Here is a 26,881-nt window from a genome sequence, read left to right as displayed (position 1 = left end):
GGGAGATAGCTGCACATGGAGCGCAGGCTGCTATAATCCAACTTGTGGATCAGGCATGGAGCTGGGCATGTTTAGCCTGGAGAAGAGGAGGTTAAGGGGTGATATGATAGCCATGTTCAAATATATAAAAGGATGTCACATAGAGGAGGGAGAAAGGTTGTTTTCTGCTGCTCCAGAGAAGCGGACACGGAACAATGGATCCAAACTACAAGAAAGAAGATTCCACCTAAACATTAGGAAGAACTTCCTGACAGTAAGAGCTGTTTGACAGTGGAATTTGCTGCCAAGGAGTGTGGTGGAGTCTCCTACTTTGGAGGTCTTTAAGCAGAGGCTTGACAACCATATGTCAGGAGTGCTCTGATGGTGTTTCCTGCTTGGCAGGGGGTTGGACTCGATGGCACTTGGGGTCTCTTCCAATTCTATGATTCTATGATTCTAAGATCCGCTCAAGGGTTCCTCTTGAGCACCCTCTGCAAAGGAGCCGGACGTGGTCCTCTCGTATTTTAACTCTGGCCTTATACATCTCCCACCAGGAAAACTAGGGACTGGGGGAACCCCTAAAATAGATATGAGGTGTATGGGAAGAGGAAGTCCCACTGTGCAGGCGAAAGCCCTTGTGCTGTAACTGGAAAACTTCATTGGCTAAAACCCTACAGAGCATGATGGTTGCCTATTTCATTCTGAAAACGGCTGCAACACCCCAACCAATTGAGATCAGAAAGAGTATTTTAATGAGGCAAAATGATGGACATGATCCAGTTGAATTTCAGCACTTGCAAATCCCATTGATTTCCTCAGGAAAAGTTAAGAATCCATTGAAATCAACACACTTTGCTTTGGCTCTATTGCTGCCCATAGTATTTATTTCACTCAACAACATTTACAGGAAAAGAAATGAGAAAGCAGAACACCTAATGAATGCATGAACCCGCGTGTTACTGGGAAGTAAGTTTCCTTTAAATAGGCAGGCCTTATTTCTGAGTTCCAGATCACATCCCTGTTCATCGCCTGCCGCCAAACCAGCAGGTGTGTTTCCTCTGTGTCATGCAGCAAAGAAAGGTAGACTCTCCTTCATTCAAAAGCGAAAGGATTTGCAGGTGCAAAGAGCAGAGATAAATGTGCCTTGCAGAGAAGGACTTGGCTGCCTCTGTGCTCTTCTTTTCAGCTCAGGGCTGGTAGTCAAGGTCACAGTTGACCTGAGCATAACCCTGTAAGTTAAAAGGCAAGGGGAGAGTCAATACATGCTGCTAGAGGGATCTTGGGTAGAGGAATAATATGGAAAGGTGTTCAAATTATCCTACACAGACGCAGTTTATTTCTGGGGCTCAGGAGACCGGGTGCAAGATGCACTCAGGAGCCAACGCAGTGCCCCTTCAGATGGCGTTGCACTCCAAATCCCATCGGCCCAACCAGCATGGCCAAGGGGCAGCAGTGATGGGAGTCATATGTGGTCCAACAACATTTGGCTCCCAGTATGTTTCCGAACACAATTCAAAGTGTTGGTGCTGACCTTTAAAGCCCTAAATGGCCTCGGTCCTGTATACCTGAAGGAGCGTCTCCTCCCCCATCGTTCTGCCCAGACAGGAGGGGGGGACAGGAAGCGGGCAGGTGTGGAGGACTCCCTGGTCCTGAATGGGGTATCTGTGCCCCTGAAGGACCAGGTGCGCAGCCTGGGAGTCATTCTGGACTCACAGCTGTCCATGGAGGCGCAGGTCAATTCTGTGTCCAGGGCTGCTTTTTATCAGCTCCATCTGGTACGCAGGATGAGACCCTCCCTGCCCACAAACTGTCTCGCCAGACTGGTGCGTGCTCTGGTTATCTCCTGCTTGGACTACTGCAATGCGCTCTGCGTGGGGCTACCTTTGAAGGTGACCTGGAAACTGCAATTACGTAATCCAGAATGTGGCAGCTAGACTGGTGACTGGGAGCGGCCGCCAAAACCACAAACACAGATCCTGAGAGATCTGTGTTGGCTCCCAGTACATTTCCAAACACAATTCAAAGTGTTGGTGCTGACCTTTAAAGCCCTAAACGGCCTTGGCCCAGTATACCTGAAGGAGCGTCTCCACCCCCATCGTTCTGCCTGGACACTGAGGTCCAGCTCTGAGGGCCTCCTGGCGGTTCCCTCATTGCAAGAAGTAATGTAACAGGAAACCAGACAGAGGGCCTTCTTGGTAGTGGCGCCTGCCCTGTGGAACGCCCTCCCTTACAGATGTGAAGGAAACAAGCAGCTATCTTATTTTTAAAAGACATCTGAAGGCAGCCCTGTTTAGGGAAGTTTTTGATATTTAATGCTGTATTGTATTTAACACTCGATTGGGAGCTGCCCAGAGAGGCTGGGGAAACTCAGCCAGATGGGCGGGGTATAAATAATAAATTGTTATTATTGCTACTGCTATGGACAGGCTCCCATGTTTTCCAAAGGTGGGTCAATCTGACCTCAGTTATGCTCAGAGTTTAAGGACAAGACCTTGAGCATCTTCAGCTCTTGTGTTCATCATGGACCACTCAGAAGAACATCAGCTGCACCAGGCCAATGGGCCCAGAATCTAGTCCCGCTTCCTGTTCTCACAGTGGCCAACCAGATGCCCGTTGTGGGGAAACCCCCAGGCAGGTCAGTCTTAGCTAAATAAGTGGGGCTGAAGGAAAGGACGGAGGCAGCACAGCCCAAGGAGTCTCACCTCATGAATCTCGATCTCGGGCTCGATGTACTGGACATTGTTGAGCTTGGGAAGAGAGATCCCCACTCTCAGAGCAGCTGCAAAGCGAAAACGACAACACGGTCAACACCCCCAACTTGATGGGACAACTGTGGGGCATGGGCCCATGTTCTTCATACAGCCCCCCTCCCTCTAGTTGCTGAGCTCCTAGGACCTCAGGGGAGCTGCTGTTGAAGCGATTTGCCTGCATTACCGTTCACGTTAGCCAGGAAAGCATCCTGAAATTCAGAGAGGACCACACGTCTCAAATAGGAGATCTGCCAGGGGAGAAAAGGCAATGGGTTGGTCCCAGATCTTGACATGAGTGATCACAGAGGAGCAAAGCAAGCTCCCTTACGCAGAGTCAGACCACCGGTCTTCCTAGCACAATTTCATCTGCTCTGACTGACAGCAACTAGGGATGGGGAAGAAATTTGATTGACAAAGCACCGAAAGTCTATTCTATCCAATTCACACGTTCAGAAACAATAGGCAGAACGATACACGGGACTAAGCTTTGAAATCCGCACTCGCCTGAATTTCGCAGTGCAGTTCTCAAAGCAACCAACGTTTACAAGAATGCATGTGCTGAAGGGGAAGAGTGCATGAAAATGAAGATATAAGAGGCAAAAAAATACATTGCATGTGGGGAAATTGCTTGCAAAAAATGCCTGTTTGGTCAAAACTGCATATACAAATGTGTTTATTAGGCAACATTTGCACTAAGACGCTAGAGAAGTTTCACTTTATGAAACATCACAAATTGCTGCAAAATGTGGAGAACTGAATTTAAGAATAGAAGAAAGAGAAACCGTAGCAGCCAAAATGGACAGATTCTTCCATGTCTTGCAGCGACTCCCCAGGGTTGTAGACTCATGGCTCCTTCACAGCCCTAGCAGCAGATGCTGTCGTCCAGGCCGGAGATCCGGAGACTGAGGTCCAGCTCCGAGGGCCTTCTGGTGGTTCCCTCCCTGCAAGAAGCGAGGTTGCAGAGAACCAGACAGAGGGCCTTCTCAGTGGTGGCGCCCGCCCTGTGGAACACCCTCCCAGCAGATGTCAAGTAAATAAACAACTATCTTACTTTTAAAAGACATCTGAAGGCAGCCCTGTTTAGGGAAGCTTTTAATGTTTAATGCTGTATTGCATTTTTAATATTCTGTTGGGAGCCACCCAGAGTGGCTGGGGAAACCCAGCCAGATGGGCGGGGTATAAATAATAAATTATTATTATTATTATTATTATTATTATTATTATTATTATTATTATTCTGCCAGGAAGTGAACCTGTGGCTTCTTGCAAGCAAAACGGGTGTGCCACCCACTGCCCTGTGGTCCTTCCCCCATAAGCAAGGGAGGTTTGGCCCGCCTGACCCCTGGATACGCGTGCGCATAGAGTAAGAATGAAACAAGTCTCTACAGAGAGAGGCTACAATTCATTACTGGTGAAACAACAGAGGATCAACATACAGTAGGAGAGGCCAAAAGTTAGAGATGACTCTAAGGGTCAGACCTGGGGCTTTTACACAACTTTTACACATCTGGAATCCCACCAGATGTCAAAGAGAAGAACAACTACCAGACTTTTAGGATACATCTGAAGGCAGCCCTGTTTAGGGAAGCTTTTAATGTTTGGTGCATTACTGTATTTTAATATTTTAGTAGTAGATAGGTAGCCGTGTTGGTCTGCCATAGTCAAAATAAAAAAATTCCTTCCAGTAGCACCTTAAAGACCAACTAAGTTAGTTCTTGGTATGAGCTTCAGTGTATCTGAAGAAGTGTGCATGCACATGAAAGCTCATACCAAGAACTAACTTAGTTGGTCTTTAAGGTGCTACTGGAAGGAATTTTTTTATTTTGTATTTTAATATTTTGTTGAAAGCCGGCCAGAGAAAATTTTGCTGACCCCTGCTGTAGAATCTCAGAGGTTGCGTCAGGGACCCTGCGGTGTGGGAGCTGAGCACCCACAACAATTTTTTTGTGGGTGCTCAGGCACCCAGAGCCCCCTAGAGTCTTGGGATGCTGCAGAAGACATGGCCTAAACAGGCTCAGAACATCTATTGGACCCACTTGGGAGCACAACATGGGTGTAAAATACACAGCAAACCACCACCACCCCAGCTAAATCCCCCCCAAGCAAAAATCCTGGCTACGTCCATGGAGCGCAGCAAGGAAGGCAAACGGCGGGTGGCGTACCTCTGTTATCTCCACGCTAGAAGACTCCACCTCCAGACCAACATCTCTGCAAGACAAAGCAGAACGACATGAGCCATGATGGCATCATCTGCACCACTGAACTGGACACTCAGGACCATCAGGAAAGGACGGGGACTGGAGTGTCCCTTTCATCCTTCGCCACAAGGAAAGCAGAAAACAGTTGACCCTCATCAGGCGGGGTGGGGGGTGAGGCAGGAAGTAAAATGGTAAGGAAAGCAAAATGTCTGTTGGAATGAAGTTATATGGCTTCAGTAGAAATGTTATAAGGAATTAAGTATAAATAGATTAATAGAGTATTAAAGGAAAATAAGGTTAAAATGTGTTAAGATAATTATAGGATAGAAAACAGGGGAAGATGGAAAGGAACTGCTGAAATAATTAATAGAAGTGGAATACAAAAAGGGGGGTGTGAGGAGGCCGTGGAAATATGTGAAAGAAAGATAAGATATTGGAAGTTTTTTCTTTTTTGATGTGTTTTTAAGTTGTTTTCATTTTGTTTTGTTAATTTCTATGTAGTGTTTTTGTATTTTAATGTACTGTTTTTTCTATGGGTTTTTTTGTAAGTGTTTAAATTGTTGGAAAAGGAATAAATATTATTATATAATAATAAAAAAGGAAAGTAAAATGTCTGGCTGAACTCACCCATGGACGGCAACTGTCAGATGGAGACTTGTAATGGTGACATCCAGCTTGACAGCTAAGGTCAGGTCCTGCAAACAGAAGAAGGGATCGTTTTCGTGAGAGAAAGCTACAAAGGCTCTATCCTTCGTTTGCTTGTTTGTTTCCTTGTTTGTTTATAATACTTTTATGTTGTGAACCATGCTATGATCTTCAAATGAAGGGTGGTATTCAAATTTTAATAGTAATAGCAATAGTAATAGTAATGGTAATAGTAATATACAGTGGTACCTCAGGATGCAAACGGGATCCGTTCTGGAGCCCCGTTCGCATCCTGAAGCGAACGCAACTGGCGACTGCGCGTCTGTGCATGCGTGGGTCGCGATTTGCTGCTTCCGCACATGCGCATGACATCATTTTGACCGTCTGTGCATGCACGAGTGGCGAAACCCGGAAGTAACGCGTTCCGTTACTTCCAGGTCGCCACGGAGCGCAACCCGAAAGTGCTCAACCTGAAGCAACTTCAACCCGAGGTATGACTGTACAGTCGTACCTTGGTGTCAGAGTTGCTCCCCGATCCTAGCTCACAGAGGATCACGCTAGCCAGCGATCATTTAGTAAAAGTCTTTATTGAGTTACAGTTCCCATTCTCAAGCTGCTGCGTGCAACTCTACGTCTTATGGTTAGATCGGCGAAGCTCTGTCTGGGTCCCCGCCTCCTGTACACCAACTTAATATCCTAGCCTTACTCCACCTTTTCCGCCTGACTGTTCTTCTCTGGGTCCCTCTGCCCCCCGGGGTCTCTTCCTTCCGGGACTCTTCTGACGCTGACCCCCCGGACCCTTCTGTCTCCTTGCGCCGGGCTTTAGGACCTGGCTCCCTTTCCGGGCTGCTTACTGCGCCACCTTCCTGTGCATTTGAACTTGGCGCGCGTGCCCAACCTTCCACTTTCCGTCTGACCGTTTCTTCGCTCCCCGATGGAGGTGTGGCCACTCCTGACTCGTGCCCTCCCCCCTGTTGTGAGCTGCCAGCGCTTGATACCTGACTCCCTTCCTCTCCCCTGCTCTCTGGCGGTGACGCTGGTCCCGATTTCCAACTGCTCCCCTCTGAGTCCCCTCTGGCTCTTTCTTCCTGGGGTGTCCCCCTAGGCTCCCCCCTTGCCCTGGCCACTGGTGCTCCTTTCTGTGAATCTTCTGATTCACTGGAAAGACTCGGAGATCTCGGGTCGTCGTCATCACTCATCCTTTCTTCTGCCTCCTCCCCCTCGCTCTCTGTTTCCTCCCTTGCCCTTGCCTCTGCTCCTGAACCCCTGACACTTGGTTTTTGAACAGAATGCGTTCATGAAGTCCGTTCGAATTCCAAAATCAAGGCGCGGCTTCTGATTGGCTTCCGATTGCGCAGGCGCACCGGAAACAATAGCGGAAGCCGCATCGGACGTTGGGCTTCCAAAAAAAGTTCAAAAAGCTGAACACTCGCTTCCAGGTTTCGAAAGTTCGGGAGCCAAAACGTACGAGTACCAAGGCGTTCCACAACCAAGGCACAACTGTTGCAATAATAGGAGCTGCCAGCTGTGATTGTGTTGCTTGTCACACACACCCCACACCCTGCCGAACCCACCCCACCCACTGCCAACCCTCTTCCTTTTACACCTCACCCAACCTGCTGCACACACACACCCCACCTGTGCAGCTTGCTTCAGCTCCCTGACCCACCCACAGCTCGCCCAACCCATTGCCCACTGAGAGCAGAAATCCTATATTTTAAAATCCTACGTGGGCAGGCACACTCAGTCTCCAGAGTGTCGATGGACAAGTGCAAATATTTATAAACCACTTGACAACTGAAAGCTGCCAAAGAGTCAGGTAGTAAGGTAAAATACAGATAGCAGACTGCAAATAAAAATTGCAGACTTGGTAAACTAAAAGAAATAGCCCTGTTTCTACAATAGTACAATTAATTTTCCCTAAAATGACCAGGTCAGATTTCAAGAGGAGACTTCTTCTTCAATGCATCGCTTGCTTGATTTTCAAGAGGACAAGGCATAAAATATCAATGTGCTACACATTTGTCTTATTTGAGCTGGCAACTCGTTCCAGAGGGCTGGAGCTGCAACACTAAAAGCCCAGGTTCTAGTACATACTAAGCACATCCCTAGGTCACATGGTGGTCTCAGCAGTGCCCTCATCTGAGGAGCATAGCTGCAGCGCAGGGATATATGAGGTGAGATGCTCCTTTAGGAGATCCATATGCATGTGCAACCATTGTAGATGGCGGTTCACACAAAGATGTGCATTTGCACTGTGAGATTCGTCCCGGCTGCATTCAGATGGAGCCCAGCACAACGGCTGGTGTCCAGCAAGAGCTTTGACATCCAACCTTCTTGCTGAGCAGGCCGTCATCTCCCTGAGAGCTGCAAGTCGCCAAGGCAGGAGAACAAGGAAACAAACACTAGGTGTTTTTACTCACCACGCCCAAGGTGAAGAGTGCCTGCGACTGTTGGAAAGATCCGGATTCAGCCACGCCCACCTGGATGGCGGGACTGAGGCGCAGGATCGCTGCGCCCTCATGGAAGCTAATGATGGGGAGCTTGCTGACCACCACATTGAGCATCAAGGCAACAGCCTGGGGGTAACGCTTTGAGATCTATAGTGGGAGTGGAAGGAGGGGGTTGTTATTTGCATTGTTGTGGCCCATCGCACACCCAAAGCTGCCTTATGCTGAATTCGGCCCCTTTAGCCCTGGCAGAGACACTCTACCCAATGACGTAGTGGGGGGAACCACAAGGGGCGGTTACTCAGGGTGCAAAATTGTTAGAGGCGCAAAATGTCAACACTGCCTCAATACAGCTGCACGCTTCCGTCGCTGGGCTCCGTTGAAAATGGCTTCTCCATGCGAACCAGAAAGTGACCTCTCCGGACAATGGAACAACTCTTCCACTGAGAGCCAGTGTGGTGTAGTGGTTAAGAGCGGTAGACTCGTAATCTGGGGAACCGGGTTCGTGTCTCCGCTCCTCCACATGCAGCTGCTGGGTGACCTTGGGCCAGTCACACTTCTCTGAAGTCTCTCAGCCCCACTCACCTCACAGAGTGTTTGTTGTGGGGGAGGAAGGGAGAGGCGAATGTTAGCTGCTTTGAGACACCTTCAGGTAGTGATAAAGCGGGATATCAAATCCAAACTCTTCTTCTTCTTTTCTTATCTCTGCAGCTGCAATCTCCTGGGTGACGTGGATGCCTTTAGGCAGTTGCAGGCACATGCGTACCCCGTCCCTGGCATAGCTGTCAACGTTTCCCTTTTTTAAAGAGAAATTCCCTTATTCCGAATAGGATCCTTCGCAAGAAAAGGGAAAAGTTGACAGCTATGGTCCCTGGGCACTGGCAACCCCTGCTACACCACTGCCTCTACCTTCTCCCTCAGACTCCCTTAAGGACTTATTCCAACTTACCATTTGGCCTGCTCTTAAAAACTTTAAAACTCCACATCTGAGCACTCTTTTCCCCTCCCTTTTTTCCCCTTTTTCTTTTGCAGAGCTTTTTCTGCAAAAAAAACAACTGCTCTTTAAGGCTAAAGCGCAAAAAAACCACAGCAATTCAGTCTCTCCACAGAAAAGGTGTGTGGTGGAGAGAGAGAGAAAGAGGGGTGTTATTGCGAGTGGGTTTGGCCCCACCCACTACTGGAATGCGGCCCCTGACATCCTTCCACCCAGCTAAAATACCTCTCAGATCAAATAAAGGGTTTGCCAGGCCTGCATCGGTTCCTGGGCATCACTTACCGAGGGGATGGCCTGCTCCAGCATGGAGGTGGTGAGGTGGCTCTGAAAAGAAGCAAAGAATTCTCAGTCTCAGGTCTTAGGAATAGCTTGGGTTTCTCCTCTGTCCCCCTGCCCTGAGAGTCCAGGGCATTCCAGGTTTGTCTGTTTCCAGAAGTCTGTCCCATTGGGGTGATATGATAGCCATGTTCAAATATATAAAAGGATGTCACATAGAGGAGGGAGAAAGGTTGTTTTCTGCTGCTCCAGAGAAGCGGACACGGAGCAATGGATCCAAACTACAAGAAAGAAGATTCCACCTAAACATTAGGAAGAACTTCCTGACAGTAAGAGCTGTTCGACAGTGGGATTTGCTGCCAAGGAGTGTGGTGGAGTCTCCTACTTTGGAGGTCTTTAAGCAGAGGCTTGACAACCATATGTCAGGAGTGCTCTGATGGTGTTTCCTGCTTGGCAGGGGGTTGGACTCGATGGCCCTTGTGGTCTCTTCCAACTCTATGATTCTATGATTCTATTCTATGATTCATTTCTGCATTATCTCCAAACACTTTTTTTTCTTTTAGAATAGTGTGTAGATACATACACACACACACACACACACACACACACAAACATACATGGAAGTTTAAACGTGTGTGTGTGTGTGTGTGTGTGTGTGTGTGATGTTTAATTCCTTCTTAAATATTGTTTTCCTGTGTTTAGCAGTTTCTATTTTATCTGTAAGCCACTTTGAGTCCTTGACAGGGGAAAAGGAGGGATTTAAATAAACATCATCATCAACAACAAAAACCTGCTTTGATAGATTTTTTTAAATCACACAGCAGTAGGCAAATTTTTTTTTTAATGAATAAAGGATATTTAAATAATTAAATTATTGCTGTGACTTCTTCTCATTGGCGATTCCATTGTTTTATATTTTCCATAAACCACTTTGAGTGTGAGTGCGTGTGTATTGCAATCAAGGAGGGTATAAATGTTGGGAAAGAAATAAACAGGTTTGGGCTCGCCTCGGCTTAGGGTGGCATTCACTACGCACAAATAACACTCCCTCTACTGACCGACTGGCCTCCGATTTGGAGGTTCAGGGCTCCCGATTGCTCCAGGCTGGCGAAAAGGCTGGCAAAGAGATGCTCCGAGAGGCCCATGTTCACCATGGAGTCGTCGGAAACCGTCTCTGGGGGTGGCAGAGAGAAAGGGGGCAGAGGGCCGGCAGGTTCGAAGTCGACTGGCTTCCCCATCAGCGCAATGACAGCCTGCGGAGATTTGGAAAGAGACAGAGAGAATTAAGTGCCATCTCCCTTCCTGCGTTTTCCAACGACTGGTACGCAGAGACATTTCCTGACTCCAGTTGTGGGTGTACGGCATCGCCATCCTGGCTAATAGTCCTAGTAGCCTTATTCTCCTCCGTGGATTTGCCCGATCCTCTTTTGAAGCCATCTGGGTTCATCATGACCTCCTGAGGCAATGAGTTCCACAATTACACAATGGAAGGACTTCCATTTATTTGTCTTGAATCTCATTCCTCTTTGTTGGGTGTTCTTGTGTTATGAAGGGGGGGGGGCTTTTAATGAGCTTCCATCATGTGCCTTCTTAGCAGTGCCAGATTTACGTATAAGCTAAACATGCTCTAGCTTAGGGCCCCACTCTCTTGGGGGCAACAAAAAACAACTTAAAGGAAAGAAAATGAACGAACATTTCCAAAATATAAGCTTAAAAAACTAATAAACTAAAACCTACATACAGCAACAGTGTTTTGTGTTGTGTAGGCTCCTATGATGTAAGTCATGGGCCCCGCCTGCTCGCCTGCTCCCTAAAATATCATTAGTTTGCTCATTTCTATATATAGGGTGTCTACATTCTGCATGGACTGGTTGCGGGGCAACATGTGCAAATGGCTTTAGATACCTATTAGGTCCATAAATTACCATATAGCATATATTCAACACAAAAAACAGTGACAATTTGTTGTTGACAAAGGACAGCTGGACATATAAAGGGCCCCATTGCCTTCAGTACGGGACGCGGGTGGTGCTGTGGGTTAAACCACAGAGCCTAGGGCTTGCCGATCAGAAGGTCACGGTTCGAATCCCCGTGATGGGGTGAGCTCCCGTTGCTCGGTCCCTGCTCCTGCCAACCTAGCAGTTCGAAAGCACCTCAAAGTGCAAGTAGATAAATAGGTACCACTCCAGCAGGAAGGTAAACGGCATTTCCGTGCGCTGCTCTGGTTCGCCAGAAGCAGCTTAGTATGCTGGCCACATGACCCGGAAGCTGTATGCCGGCTCCCTCAGCCAATAAAGTGAGATGAGCGCCGCAACCCCAGAGTCGGCCATGACTAGACCTAACGGTCAGGGGTCCCTCTACCTTTATTTTACCCTCAGTAGTTAGGGCCTCATCAAACCTGCTTCTTAATCACCTTTTCTCTAAACTAAACTTGAAGGGGGGAAAATCTCAAGTGCTGCAACCTTTCCCCATGGGAGAGTTTCTCCATTCCCTGGGTGATTTTGGTTGCCATTCTCTGAACATGATAAGAGTTCTGCTAGATCAAGCCAATGAGAGGACCAGAGTTGTGTGGCAACATGCGCCAGAGTTGTAAGAGCTGTGCAAGAACTTAGCCAAGGGAATTATTCATTTTCTTCCTTTTTCTTTTGACAAAGCAATAACCATACATATATAAGAATAAAATTGTGTACCCCACCACCAAGACCATTCCATTGTAACTATCCAACCTCCCAAAATTTCAACACCTCTTGCGATGGCTTGACCCCTTTCCGTTTTAACAGTACAAATTCTCCAAACACTCTCCATATCTCCTCAAAATCATCTCTCCTGCATATTCCCCGTCTTTACCTTAATGGCCCACACTAATTTATCATTAATAGCTGTATCCCACAGCTCCTTGTACCATTCTTCCATTTTATATTCTGCTTGCTCCTTCCACTTCCTGGCTATCATGATTTGTGCAGCTGTCAATACATTTGTGACCAAGTCCTTCATAGCCTGCGAACCTTCTACCCTGTTGTAAATTGATAATAATGCTACCTCTGGACTTTTGGTCATCATTTTCCAAGTTATCCTGCAAGACAAACCGAGGATCCGTCAATATTGTTTCCATCCATCTTCTACGACCTGATCCCCTGCGGTCATTTAGGACTATGAGTCCAGCTGGCTATGTCAGATATGTCTTGTGGTCCAAAAGTTCTGTTGGGCACCAGCTTGGGGAAGGCGGGTCTACAATGCCCATTAGCAGAAGACTTCCTTGCTCCTAACTGGAGATCTTCCTGGGACCTTCTACATGCAGGGCAGCTGTCCTGCTCCTGAGCTATATGGCACATCAGTGTTCATGCGAGGTCTGGTTCCCAGGCTAAGTGGGAGCCCTGCAGGCTTGGGGTGGGGTGTAGGGAACCTACGTTTAAATCCAAATCGATGTAATCTTCGGTGATCTCAGGATCTTCCATCATGGCATACTGGAGGCTTGACATGGGGTTGATGGAATTCAGGCCTGCAGGGGGCAAAATGATGGCACAAAAAGGACATTGGGTTACACCGAGGACTCTGTGTGCAGTTTTAGCTCTGCAGTTTCATCATCATTCATAAATCAATCGTCGTAATGAAGTACCTTCCAATTCAAGTACTGTACAAGGTGCCCTGCCCTCTGGTCTGCACCCTGTCCACTACCTGTGCTCCTGGGTCTGATCTGGAGGGTGATTCAAGGGCAGGACTGCTCTTTCTCAAGGGAATAATAATAATTATTATGTATTTATTTATTTATTTATTTATTTATTTATTTATTTATTTATATCCTGCCCTCCCCGGCCAGAGCCAGGCTCAGGGCAGCTAACACCAATAAAATAAAATCACAGTTAAAACATAATAGGGGGGAAAGAGAGGGAGAAGGGGGGGAACCCAATTTAAAATACAGGTTAAATTGCAATTTAAGAATCCAGCATTGCAGCAGGCTAGACTAGATGACCCTTGGGGTCCCCCCAACTCCAAAGTCCTATGATTCGGTGAAGACACTAAGAACTGCCACGGGCATCAGCTGCAACTTTTAAGAACTTCTGCATGAATTTGCTTTTTCCTCCTTCTCGCACCTTCCTCTTTCCTTGTGTGTTGTGCCTTTTTAGAGCTTGACGTCAGGGACCGAGGACTTAGTACTGGTTTTTATAAGCCAATCTGAGGGCCTTTTTATATATAGAGCAGGGTATAATATGTTGTGAGTAAGAAGAGTAAGACTTAAAAATACACCGCTATGGAGAAATGACCTAAACGCTTTAGACTGAAGCCTATCCTGTGGCTGTGAGCTTAATCTGTAATAGAAAAGTTTGTTTTGATGCTGTATGGATGGCTGCATACAAGACGTAACATCTGTACATGAATTCGTCTTGGGAGACAACACGTTGTGTTTGGCAAATGTTTTTACAATTTTCAATAAAGCTTTTTTTTAACGGTGGGGAGAATCCCTGCCTACAAGCTTGCACTCTCTAATTGGGTAAATAAGAAAGGATGCAAAATAATTTGTTATCGAACTATAATCATACAGCCACTAGACGGCTCAGTGGGCTGACCCTGCACACTGAAGCGTCATATTTTTGTGTTGATAACAAATTAGGTTCTACTCTGCCTTGCAGTGGTCTTTGCTATCTCAGCAGCCTCAGAAGGGAGGAGTGAAGTTGAACCTTCTATAAGGGATGCATGAGATCTACCCAATGGGGCTGTGTGGGTATCCTGAACATGGGGAAGCTCTGCCCTTGACCCAGATCTGTCGGCTTGCTGTTGAAACTGCCTATGAGAACCCACACAAAACCGCACAGCCCCAAGATCTCACAAGAGAACCAGTATGGACCTGGTCAAAGCCAGTAGGCCAACAGAGAGCCAGTCAGGGAATGAACCTTGCAGCTGTTTTCTCAGCAAAATATATCTGATATTCAAAAGAAAAGGAACCTTCAAGGCTCCCTAACATTCACCAGGAACACACATAAACACACAGGCCACTGCAATTCTCCGAAATATCTTCCCAGCTGGCTCAGCTCCAGGACCTTGTTGCAGGAAGGTGGCTCTTGTAATCTTCTGTTGACTGAGCAGGTGCTGGTCAATATTGACCTTCCTCCTTACACGGCCCTTAAAGCATATTTAATTTTCCCATTAAGAGGGATCAAAACAGGGCAGAGGGGCTCAGGAGAAACCGACACTGGGCTCTGGAGCGGAGCAAAGAGGACGTTCCTCCTCCAACAGGTAAACTGAGCTCTACCTTGCATCAACAAGGTCCCCACACCTATCGGGTGAGTTGGTTTTCTGCCCAATCCCTTTGCAAGCAAGTTATGTAAAAGACTCAGGCTGTTCCCCCTTTCTTCACCTTTCCTCTCATCGTTGGCATTTTCTGATGCCATCATGAGAAATTCTAAGGATATATAAAGAGCTCACTGGATCAGGCTTTGGCCCATCTAGTCCGGAATCCTGTTCTCACAGCAACTGAACAGGATTTGAGCATCCTCCCCTCCTGTGGCTTCTAGCCCCTGGAATTCAGAAGCATCACTACCGCCAGCTGTGGAGTAAGGCCATCCTGCCTAGTAGCCATCAATAGCCCTCCCCTCCTCCATGAATTTGCCTAGTCCTCATTTAAAGTCATCTAGGCTAGTAGCCCTTACTGTGGAAGGGAGCTCCATAGTTTAACTATTTGCTTCAGAATAATAATTATTATTATTATTTATACCCCGCCCTCCCCAGCCAAGACCGGGCTCAGGGCGGCTAACACCATATATGAAACAATTGATTGAAATACAACTTTAAAAAACAAGATTAAAATACAACATTAAAATGCTGCCTCATTTCAGCAGAAACTCAAAAGCTTTTTGGGGGATGAAAACGTCAAGTCGTCACCAAGGCTAACTATCCAGACTGGTCCTACGTGGGCCAGAAAAAAGCCAGGGAAGTCCCCAGATAGGAGTTCCATTACAGAAGAAGAAAGGAAAAAAGGAAAGAGGGGATCAAGTTGATTCCAAGCCAAAGGCCAGGCAGAACAACTCTGTCTTACAGGCCCTGCGGAAAGAAATCAGATCCCGCAGGGCCCTGGTCTCATGAGGCAGAGCATTCCACCAGGCCAGGGCCAGTGTTGAAAAGGCCCTGGCTCTGGTTGAAGCCAATCTAACTTCCTTAGGGCCCTGGACCACTAGGGTGTTGCTATTTATGGACCTTGAGGCTCTCCGTGGGGCAGACCGGGAGAGGCGGTCCCATAGGTACGAGGGTCCTAGGCCATGAAGAAGTCCTTTCTCTGGTGCATTTTGTAATGGCCCTTGAGGTCACACTTGTCAGTTTAAATGCATTGAAATGCATTACATGGCTGTTTCACCATTGGGAGGTGGCGCACTTCTTAATTTATTATTGTTGTTGTTGTTGATGATGATGATGATGTTATCGAAAATAATAGAATATTTTTTACTCTGCGTTTCCACAATGTGTGGTGCACAGATAGCCCTCGATTCTGCTATGAGTTTTATGGGATGGGCGGGCAGGGGAACCCAGAAGCTCCTCCCTTCGTGCGGCAACTTACCAACCAAAGTGCCCAGCTTGGCATTCAGTCCCAGGACCACGCTGGAGAGACTCAGGCACATCTGTGTGAAAGGGAAAGTGAGGGATGGGGAAGGAGGGTCAGTGAGTCAGCTGCAAGGGGTTTGCTCTTTGTCTCGTCACGCGAGAGTTTCATCAACAGATCGCTGTGCAGCTATCAGGTGGGCCTCCCTACCTTGTGGCTCTCCTATCTCCTCTCAGCATAGATTTGATCCAAGGTGGGAAGAGGGCACCCAATTATTCTCTCCACAGTCTTTACAACCCTGGACAGCATTGTTTTTTCCCTGACTGTTCAACTCCCATACCACACACACAGACCGTAAGTTAATACACTCTCCACAGTACAGTGGAGCCAGTACATAGAGCCACTGACTCGCTTTCCCCCCAACCCTTCTACATCTTTGATTACTTTACCCTTCCATCCATGTCTTACTGTCTTTAGGGAGAGGGAGGGGAGGGAAGAGAAGAGGCAAGTCCAAGGCGTCCTGCCTCTCACATCCCAACACACTTTGTCGACAGCAACCCTGCAGAACCCAAGATACTTGGTTGCTTGAGATGACTGCCTCGCATTGCCTCATGATCAGGTCCGGAGCAAAGACCTTTCTCGTGTGTGTGTGTGTGTGTGTGTGTGCACGCGTGCGTGCGTGCGTGCTAAAATGGACAGGAATGAGCAAAGCAGTTTACCTTGTCAACCAAGACAGCACGGATGTGGTTCTGAAGGGGTTTCAGGAAGCCCAGCAAACTGGAGAGCAGGACACAGAGGCGAAGAATCAGAAAGAGCAAGTGTTCAAACACTTTCAATTTTCCTCTTGCATACAACTTTCATATGCATATTTTTTTTCCATTAGAAGAGAGCCAAGAGGTGATCATCCACAATCCACAATAAAAAGGTGAAGGGACCCCTGAACATTAGGTCCAGTCGTGGCCGCCTCTGGGGTTGTGGCGCTCATCTCACTTTACTAGCCGAGGGAGCCGGCGTACAGCTTCCAGGTCATGTGGCCAGCATGACTAAGCCACTTCTGGTGAACCAGAGCAGCGCACGGAAACGCCGTTTACCTTCCCGTCGGAGCGGTACCTATTGATCTACTTGCACTTTGAGGTGCTTTCGAACTGCCAGCTGGGTAGGAGCAGGGACCGAGCAACGGGAGCTCACCCCGTAATGGGGATTTGAACCACCAACCTTCTGATCGGCAAGTCCTGGGCTCTGTGGTTTAACCCACAGCGCCACCTCAGTCCCATACAATCCACAGTGGAGAGGGACAAAAGACCATCCCCACAAATGACCTTTAAGGAGATAGAATCCTTGGCAGGAGGGTGACATTTTCCCCACCCCACTGTTTCCTAGGGAACCTCTTGTCTTTTTTTCCACCACCCTCACCCCCTCTGCAAATCTATGGACAGAGATTTCTCTCCCAGGGAGAAGAGTCTGTATCCCAAAAAATTGTGGGGTGGGCTGGAGGGAGACTGCCTAGGACCCATCTGCTTCCCACCTTGAGTTCCATGATGGAAGACAAGTGGGACATAGCAGAGAGGATTAGATAAAAACGTTCTTCAGATTACATAGAAATGTTCTTCAGATGTTCTTCAGGTGATGAGAGTTCGCTAGCAGGAGATGAATCTAGTAATAGACCCAGGCTGCTCAACAAAACTCTCTTTTTGAATTACAAGAGGATCTGTCCTGGAGTGTCAACACAAGGGGGCTTGTGAAGAAGGCGCAGCAGAGACTGTACTTTTTGAGAATTCTAAGGAAAAACCATCTTCCGCAGAAACTGCTGCTTGCCTTCTATCACTGTGCCATTGAGAGCGTGCTCACTTATGGCTTATGTGTGTGGTACGGAAGCTGTACTACCCGGGACATGTTGGGGTTGTGCAGAGTTGTTAAGGCAGCAGAGAGCATTGTTGGCTGCCCACTCTCCACCTTAGAGCAGATTTATGCCACAAGGTGCCATAGGAAGGCACTGGACATAGTAAAAGATCCATCGCATCCTGGTCACTGTCTCTTTGAGCTCCTGCCGTCGGGACGGAGATACAGGACGCTGAAGACAAGAACGAGCCGTCTTAAGAACAGCTTCTTCCCCAGAGCAATCTCGGCCCTGAATGGGAAGCCTGGACTTTGAAAGTCATCTAATCTTCCTTGCTGTTTTATACTGTATTGTTTTAATTAGTGTTTTTATAGTTGTTTTGATTTTGTGTGGAGTGCCCTACCTGGGTGGATGGAGCAGCCAAGTAATTTCGTTGTCCCCGAGAGGGGGCAATGACAATAAAGATATTATTATATTATTATTATTATATTTTTCAGGGTAGGAGAACGAAATCTAGCTAAGGTGAAACTTCATCCCACTTGCAAGAAAGCACAAGTCAAGCCCAACCTGCGCACAGGTATCCATTACTCACTTGCTACCTCCCAGAAGGATGTCCACGTCTCCCAGAAGGGACTTGCAGGCCGTGACGCTCAGGATGGGGAATCCATGGGGGCTCCTCATGACACGGACGTCGAGCAGGATGGAGGAGCCCACCCTCAGCTCCACTGGAGCAATCAAGCTGCACCAAGGGGCAAGGGGAAAGGTCAGTTGAGGGTGCTCAAGGTCAGCCCAGGGAGCTCGCGCCTCTCGGTTCGCCCCAAGACTAAGGAGTGCACGGCTTGCTGCTCTCATGGGAGCTGGCTTAACCCGCCCACAGTTCTGTAGCTAAATTGAAAGTGCTCCTCCAAAACCTCCTACACAATTGAATTTTTCAACCTCTTATTAAATGTCAAGTTGGCAAACATGGAGCTTTCATACTCCAAAGTTTACTATCAAAGTTTACTCAACCTAAAGTCTTGTTTTACATCACTTGCACCTAAAACTCTGAAAAAGAAAGAAAGAAAGAAAGAAAGAAAGATCAAGAAAGAAAGATCAAGAAAGTAATAGGAGAGAGAAGGAGAGACAGAGAACCCCCATCATTCTGCCTGGACACTGAGGTCCAGCTCCAAGGGCCTTCTGACGGTTCCCTCCCTACAAGAAGCCAAGTTACAGGGAACCAGGCAGAGGGACTTCTCAGTGGTGGCGCCCACCCTGTGGAACGCCCTCCCACCAGATGTCAAGGAAATAAACAACTATCTGACTTTTAGAAGATATCTGAAAGCATCCCTGTTCAGGGAAGTTTTTAATGTTTGATCTTTTATCCTGTTTTTAAAATTCTGTTAGGAGCCGCCCAGAGTGGCTGGGGAAACCCAGCCAGATGAGTGGGGTATAAATAATATAATATTCGCATCCATATCCGTATCCATAGTCAATAGTGGAAGAGAGCAGATCTCCCATAGAGTATGCTTCAATTTGCAGCCACATTCTGATGGGCTGAAGCTTGCAAACTGCATGAGGTCTTCTTAATACCTTTTAAAACGTATTTCAAGGCCCTCTCACCCACCTGGAGATCCAGGCCTTCCAGATTACCTAGCTCATGATCCTGCGGCACCTGCCCTGACACCTGGGTCTGATAGCGACTGCTAGTATCCTAAGTTAACCACCCCGTAGAACTCCGAACCGGAAGCAGGGCACTCACACGCTGCCTCGGATGTGCAGCTGAGCACTGAGGGACAGCTGGACGCCAGTCCTTGGGATCAGCTTCACGGAGAGATGAGGGAGCTGAGCGTTCAAAACTCGGATTCTGCAAAAGGAGGGGAAGGGGAGGGGGGAATAAATAACCATCAAAACTCGAATGCAGTGGTTCCTAAACTTTTTTGGACCACCACCTCCTTGGGTTCCAGAAACCCCTGCGAGAGACATCACTCACCCCACGACCTTCAGAAGTGATCCGATAATGGTTCGTGGGCTCATGAAATTCGGGATCTGAATGACCATGAGACCTCGCAGCAAGGATGGCTTCCCTTGCTGGCAGACTGTGGAGATATTAAGAGAAGGGGCACTTTTTTTATATAATTCTTATTAGATTTTCTGTTTTACAATTTTAAATACTCATTTAAACATCCTTACAATATCAATAACTTCCATTCTTCTCTTTCCATTGTTCATTTTACATATCCTAAATCTCTGCATATTTTACAAAAACTATACCATCCAGTATTCCATTATTGCATCCATCAAAACTTATTTACACTGTTGAGTTTATCTTAATGCTGCCTGTGTTTTCAAGTGTACACAATTTCCCCCCATATATTCAACAAACATTTCCCAATCTTCTCTAAATGTTATGTTCTTCTTGTTGTCTTATTCTATATGTTAAGTCTGCAAGCTGCCCATATTCCACCAGCTTAAGTGGCAATTCTTCTTTGTCTGGGCCCTCGCTTGTTTTCCATTCCATATCTGGGATTTGTCCATCAAAATATGTGTCCTTCCAGAATTTTTCAAAATGGGTTGAAAATGTCTGGGGAAATCCAGGTACAGTATATGGCATTTGGAAGTGGCTGAATTTCCCAAAAAAAGAGCTCAACAACTTTTGTGTCTGGATTTTCACTTTTTGAAATATGGCAGCCCTAATTAATGGGCATGCGCAACTTAGATCCATAATAATAATAATAATAGAATTTTATTTATACCCCGCCCTTCCCTGTTCAAAAACTGGGCTCAGGGCAGCTAAAAACAAATTTAAAACACTTTAAAACACTTAATTATAAAGCAGCATAAAATACAGTATAAAAACATGAATAACAATAAGAATAAAAAATCAATTAGATAATCCCCAGGGCTAGCTGGCTGAATTGGTCCTACTTGGGCCAGAAAGGAGGCTGGAGAGAATTAGCTGTGGGGTCTCAAAAAAGGGGAGGGGGAGGGAAGGAAGGGGGGGTGATCAGGCTGAATTCAAATTAAAGGCCAGGTGGAATAGCTCTGTCTTACAGGCCTGACAGAAGGAGGTTAAATCCTGCAGGGCCCTGGTCTCATGGGACAGAGCATTCCACCAGGTCGGAGCCACCACTGAAAAGGCCCTGGCCCTGGTGGAGGTTGATTATTGCATTTATATCTCACCTTTTCCTCCAGGGAGCTCAAACATGGCAGACCTGGTTCTCCTGCCCCCCCCCCCATTTAATCCTCACAACAATTTTGTGAGGTTGGCTAGGCTGAGAGGCAGTGTCTGGCCCCCCAGGGAGTGGCATGGCCAAGTGGGGATTTGAACCCTGGTGTCTCCCAGGCAGCTGCGCCAACTCCTTGGGTGTGGAGAAGTCTCTGTCCCCCTCAATATCTGCTGGCAGGGGGTGGAAGAGGCCGAGTGGAGAGCAGATCATTCGCTGGCTCCTCCTGAGCATGAGAGAGGAAGCTGCGCCACGCTGGGCTCTAGGCTTGGCCTCCCCAACCAATGTGATGTGATGTGCGTTGTGCGCATGATATCACATGTGTGATGCATGTTGCATGCATGACATTGCATGTGCCCCACATGCCAGCCCCAGCTCCTAATCTTGGGTGCAAGACAGCGCCTCTGCTCCCAGGTCCTAGTCCAATCACTACACTACACGGGCTTTCACACATTGCTTTCAACAGGTCTACTCTGAAGAATAAGAATAAGAATAATTTTTTATTTATACCCCGCCCTTCCCGGTTCAAAAAATGGGCTCAGGGCAGCTAACAAATTTAGAACACTTAATTGATACAACAAAAAACAGCATAAAATACAGTATAAAACGTGAATAACAATAAATTCAGAATTCAAAAATCAATTTGGGGAAAATCCATTCAGAATAGGTTCTGAATAGAGTGCATAGCACCACAGAACACCGAAAGACCTACAAGCATCCAGGAACGTGAGTCGGTTGGGCTGTGTCATTCGTGCTAATTCTTGCATGAATGCAAAAATTCATTAATGTTGAGTCCAGGTCTTCAAGAGATGAAAGGTGCTGTGGAGAGGGCACTCACCATACTCAAGGGCTTCTTGGTTGACCCTCACTACAGTCCCTGGGGTGGACCCTTGCGAGGGGACAAGGAGGCAAAGGAGGACACTCAGGACGCAAAGCTTCAACATCTTCTGCGTTGTGGTGCAGCCGTTGGGCAACCTAGGGGGAAAGGAAGAGGCACGAGAGAAAGGACAATGGTCAAAACCCACAGGATCTTGCAGCTTCTGAACACCAGCAACAGAAGGTCCACGGGAGCAAATAGTGCCTTCAACATGCTACAATCTGAAATGCCTACTCACTCACAAGGTAAGAAGGGAAAGGGCCCCTCTGTCCAGTATACCTGAAGGAGCGTCTCCACCCGCATCGTTCTGCCCGGACACTGAGGTCCAGCTCCGAGGGCCTTCTGGCGGTTCCCTCACTGCAAGAAGCCAAGTTACAGGGAACCAGGCAGAGGGCCTTCTCGGTGGTGGCACCCGCCCTGTGGAATGCCCTCCCACCAGTTGTCAAAGAGAACAAAAACTACCAGACTTTTAGAAGACATCTGAAGGCAGCCCTGTTTAGGAAAGCTTTTAATGTTTAATAGGTTATTGTAGTTTAATATTCTGTTGGAAGCCGCGCAAAGTGGCTGGGGAAACCCAGGCAGATGGGCGGGGTATAAATAATAAATTATTATTATTATTATTACACGGTAAAGTCCAGTCAAAGGCAATTCTGGGGTTGCAGCACTCATCTCGCTTTCAGGCTGAGGGAGTCAGTGTTTGTCCCCAGACAGCTTTCCGGGTCCTGTGGCCAGCATGACTGAACCACTTCTGGTTCAACAGGACACCGTGACAGAAACCAGAACACACGGAAACCTGTTTACCTTTCCGCCGGAGCGGTACCTATTTATGTACTTGCACTGGTGTGCTTTCAAACTGCTAGGCTGGCAGGAGCTGGGACGGAGCAACGGGAGCTCACCCCGTCACGGGGATTCGAACCACCAACCTTCCGATCGGCAAGCCCAAGAGGCTCAGAGGTTTAGACCACAGAGGGACTAGTAACATTCTGCGCATGCCCACCTGTCATGGATGCTTTAGCTGAGATTGCTGCATTGCAGGGGATGGGCTAGAGGACCCTCTATGATTCTACCAAATACCAATTCCCACCCTATGCAGCCTGGAAATTCTTACTGCATGAAAGAATAATGATGATAATAAAAGAAGAAGAAGAAGAAGAAGAAGAAGAAGAAGAAGAAGAAGAAGAAGAAGAAGAAGAAGAAGAAGAAGAAGAAGAGAAGAAGAAGAAGAAGAAGAAGAAGAAGAAGAAGAAGAAGAAGAAGAAGAAGAAGAAGAAGAAGAAGAAGAAGAAGAAGAAGTGAGAGCTGGACCATAAAGAAGGCTGATCACCAAAGAATTGATGCTTTTGAATTCTGGTGCTGGAGGAGACTCTTGAGAGTCCCATGGACTGAAAGAAGATCAAACCTATTGATTCTGAAGGAAATCAGCCCTGAGTGCTCCCTGGAAGGACAGATCCTGAAGCTGAGACTCCAATACTTTAGCCACCTCAGGAGAAGAGAAGACTCCCTGGAAAAGACCCTGTGTTGGGAAAGATGGAGGGCACAAGGAGAAGGGGACGACAGAGGATGGGATGGTGGGACAGTGTTCTCGAAGCTACCAGCATTGACCAAACTGCGGGAGGCAGTGGAAGACAGGAGGGCCTGGCGTGCTCTGGTCCAGGGGGTCACAAAGAGTCGGACATGACTAAACAACTAAACAACAACAAACAATAATAATAATAAAGAGCAGAGGCTGGAGAGCAATCGGTCATGGATGCTGCAGTTACAACCTGCGACGAGCCACAAGATTCCCTTCTAGCTCTCGGATGCTGTGATTTTTTGGCTTTTCAGGTGCACTGGAAAAGGTGGTACATCTTTGGCTGCAGGTGGCGAACTCTCCTTCCTTGCAGGTTTCTAAAGAGAGGTTGGGTGGCTGTTGTTCAGGGGTACTTTAGCTCACCAGCCCACCCAGAGACTCAGATCTTACCTTACTGCTTTGGGGAGGTGATAGGTCCCAGAGATGCTGGCTGGACCACTTCTGCTGCCTCCCTTGCTTCTGTGGGCAAAGGAGACTTGGCTTTTATTTGACTACCAGGTGTGGACAAAAAACTGAAGGTCAGGAGACATGTCAAGCTCAGGTTTGCCGAGGGCGTGAAACATTTACTTGTGGGAAAATGGGGAGCCTGCTTTCTGCACACAACCCACAATGTATATTTGGGATGCAACCAATCAATCTATCCATCCATCACTCTCAAAGAAGCACCGTGCCTGGTCAAACGGGGAGAGGATTAGCAAGTCAGAGCTTCTGAGATGACAAGGCATCTGGGATTCACACCCCACCAAGTCAATCTTTAGGATCCAGCGGGAACTGCTAGCCCTTTATGACACATTTTTTTCGTTTGCAAAGGACGAAAGGCATTTCATTTGTATTGTTTGTCCGAAGGGGTCTATCTGGATGAATTCTTGGAGTCCCGTACCCGGTGTGAGTTAAAATCTAATGGCGGATTCTACTGCTGAACAAGTTTCTTTGGAAGGCAATGACCTCCGCTGTCCACTCAAGGGTCCTGATCCGAAGAAGCTGTGTTGCAGGAGCTGCAATGAAGGGATGGGTATTGGCACCCGCCCTGTGGAACGCCCTCCCACCAGATGTCAAAGAGAACAACAACTACCAGACTTTTAGAAGATATCTGAAGGCAGCCCTGTTTAGGGAAGCTTTTAATGTTTAATATATTATTGTATTTTAATATTCTGCTGGAAGCCTCCCAGAGTGGCTGGAGAAACCCAGCCAGATGGGTGGGGTATCAATTATTATTATTATTATTATTATTATTATTATTATGTCCTCCAGGCTCATGGGTGGGCCTTTCCTCTTCCCCTCCCCCCACCTCACCTGGCTGTGGGGGGAGAAACAGGGACCGGCTTGCTCTGTGCTGGAACCAAAGCTGTGACTGATGGAGAAGAAATATCTCCTGGGGTGTTGATGCTGTGAGCACCCCCTATCCTGTACTCAAGTTGTAAAGGTAAAGGGACCCCTGACCATTAGGTCCAGTCATGGCCACCTCTGGGGTTGTGGCGCTCATCTCACTTTATTGGCCGAAGGAGCCAGTGTACAGCTTCCAGGTCATGTGGCCAGCAGGACTAAGCCGCTTCTGGCGAACCAGAGCAGCGCACGGAAACGCCATTTACCTTCCCGCCGGAGCGGTACCTATTTATCTACTTGCACTTTGAGGTGATTTCGAACTGCTAGGTGGGCAGGAGCAGGGACCGAGCAACAGGAGCTCACCTCGTCGCGGGGATTTGAACCGCCAACCTTCTGATTGGCAAGTCCTAGGCTCTGTGGTTTAACCCACAGCGCCACTCACGTCTATGCTCAAGTTGTATAAGTGTGTAAATAAAACCATATATGTTAAAAACTCCAGAGTCTCTGCTGACCCCCATCCCAAGGAAACCAAACTCTGGGTAAGGACCTGGAATTCCCAGAGCCTCTCACTGCTTTGAGAATGGGGTGGCACATAACTGTATTATCTCAGTAATCCTCACATCATTCATTGGCTCCTGTCCTAGGTGCCTTTCCTCCAAGGACCTCCAAGGGGGCATGAATAGTCCTCCTCCCCACCCCATTTTTATTCTCACAACAGCCTTTTGAGGTAGGTTAGTCTGTGGATTTGAACCTGGGCCTCTCCAGCCCAACACTCTAACCACTACGCAACACAGTCTCTCCCTCCCGTGCACTGAGTGAGTCCAAGAGAGGCGTTTCCGGGTTCAAAGCTCAGCCTTTCAACCATTCCACAGCAACCATAGGCTTCAAGGTTGCCTTCTAGCTAATCTTCTAAGCCATGGGTAGGCAAACTAAGGCCCAGGGGCCGGATCCAGCCCAATCGCCCTCTCAATCCGGCCCACGGACAGTCCAGGAATCAGTGTGTTTTTACACGAGTAGAATGTGTCCTTTTATTTAAAATGCATCTCTGGCTTATTTGTGGGGCATAGGAATTCGTTCATTTTATTATTATTTTTTCAAAATATAGTCCGGCCCCCGACAAGGTCTGAGGAACTGGCCCCCTGCTGAAAAAGTTTGCTGACCCCCGTCTAAGCTGTTAGGGAATCATAGAATCATAGAGTTGGAAGAGACCAAGCAGGAATCATCTTGGTTTGGCTGCCACAGACAAATGTGACTCCCCCCTCTGGGGCCAGTTTCCTAAAATTCAGTTCATTGCCCAAATAACTTTTGCAAAGGAGAGGAGGTCTGTGTGCATCGCTTACGACATGCCTGGATATGGGATTTATTCTCCTGGCTCTTTTGTTTGTTGAGACAGCACCTGAAGTGGGCACGGGGCATGTGTGTTAATGGCTCTTTTTGAAACGCCCCAGTGAAAGTTGCAAGAGCAGAGCATCTCTGAGTCAACACTCTTTCTCCTGAGTTCCTAAGCCATTTAGGCATCCCTTTGTTATGAACTAGCAGGTTTATTTGCTTTCCGAGTCCTTTCCCATCTTTCAGCATCCTGATCCTGGACTTGCTAAAGAGATCTTGACGTTGCAAAAGGGCTACCTTCTCTGCCACTTAGGAGCAAACCACAAAGGTTTCACCTTTGGGTTCACCTGCCCATCACACTGAAGAGCATCACTTAAGGTCACTTAAGGTTCGGCACTTAAGCAGGAATAACCAGCTGCACAAATACAAGATGGGTGACACCTGGCTTGCCAGTAGCACAGGTGAAAAGGGTCTGGGTGTCTTAGCAGACCACAAGTTTAACAAAAAAAAGTGAATGGGAATCCAGGCTGCATTGACAGAAGTCGGATGTTTCAATCAAGTGAAGTAATAAAGGTAAAGGTACCCCTGCCCGAGCGGGCCAGTCTTGACAGACTCTGGGGTTTGTGCGCCCATCTCACATCTATTGGCCGGGGGCCAGCGCTGTCCGGAGACACTTCCGGGTCACGTGGCCAGCGTGACAAAGCTGCATCTGGCGAGCCAGCGCAGCACACGGAACGCCGTTTACCTTCCCGCTGGTGAGCGGTACCTATTTATCTACTTGCACCCGGGGGTGCTTTCGAACTGCTAGGTTGGCAGGCGCTGGGACTGAGCAGCGGGAGCGCACCCCGCCGCGGGGATTCGAACTGCCGACCTTTCGATCGGCAAGCCCTAGGCGCTGAGGCTTTAACCCACAGCGCCACC

At 47.7% G+C, this 26,881-nt stretch overlaps 1 protein-coding gene across 1 annotated transcript; it reads right to left on the bottom strand.

Annotated features, from left to right (window-relative positions):
- Nucleotides 1–830: 830 nt before the first annotated feature.
- Nucleotides 831–23,782, bottom strand: LOC309534167 (BPI fold-containing family B member 2-like). Its single transcript, XM_082226243.1, has 16 exons — nt 23,699–23,782; nt 21,700–21,836; nt 19,628–19,733; nt 19,397–19,501; nt 18,251–18,397; nt 16,541–16,598; nt 15,840–15,900; nt 12,700–12,791; nt 10,351–10,545; nt 9,299–9,340; nt 7,996–8,172; nt 5,555–5,622; nt 4,892–4,937; nt 2,914–2,977; nt 2,682–2,758; nt 831–1,208 (listed from the first exon to the last, which is right to left on the bottom strand). Exons 2-16 carry the CDS (start codon nt 21,803–21,805, stop codon nt 1,167–1,169), a joined length of 1,386 nt encoding a protein of 461 aa, XP_082082369.1. The 5' UTR covers nt 21,806–21,836; nt 23,699–23,782; the 3' UTR covers nt 831–1,166.
- Between the last annotated feature and the right edge of the window lie 3,099 nt (nt 23,783–26,881).

Source organism: Podarcis vaucheri, assembly GCF_965113315.1.
Source record: "Podarcis vaucheri genome assembly, chromosome: 6".
Taxonomy (NCBI): domain Eukaryota; kingdom Metazoa; phylum Chordata; class Lepidosauria; order Squamata; family Lacertidae; genus Podarcis; species Podarcis vaucheri.
Note: the sequence above shows the minus strand (reverse complement) of the source record. Positions and strands in the feature narration are given on the sequence as shown.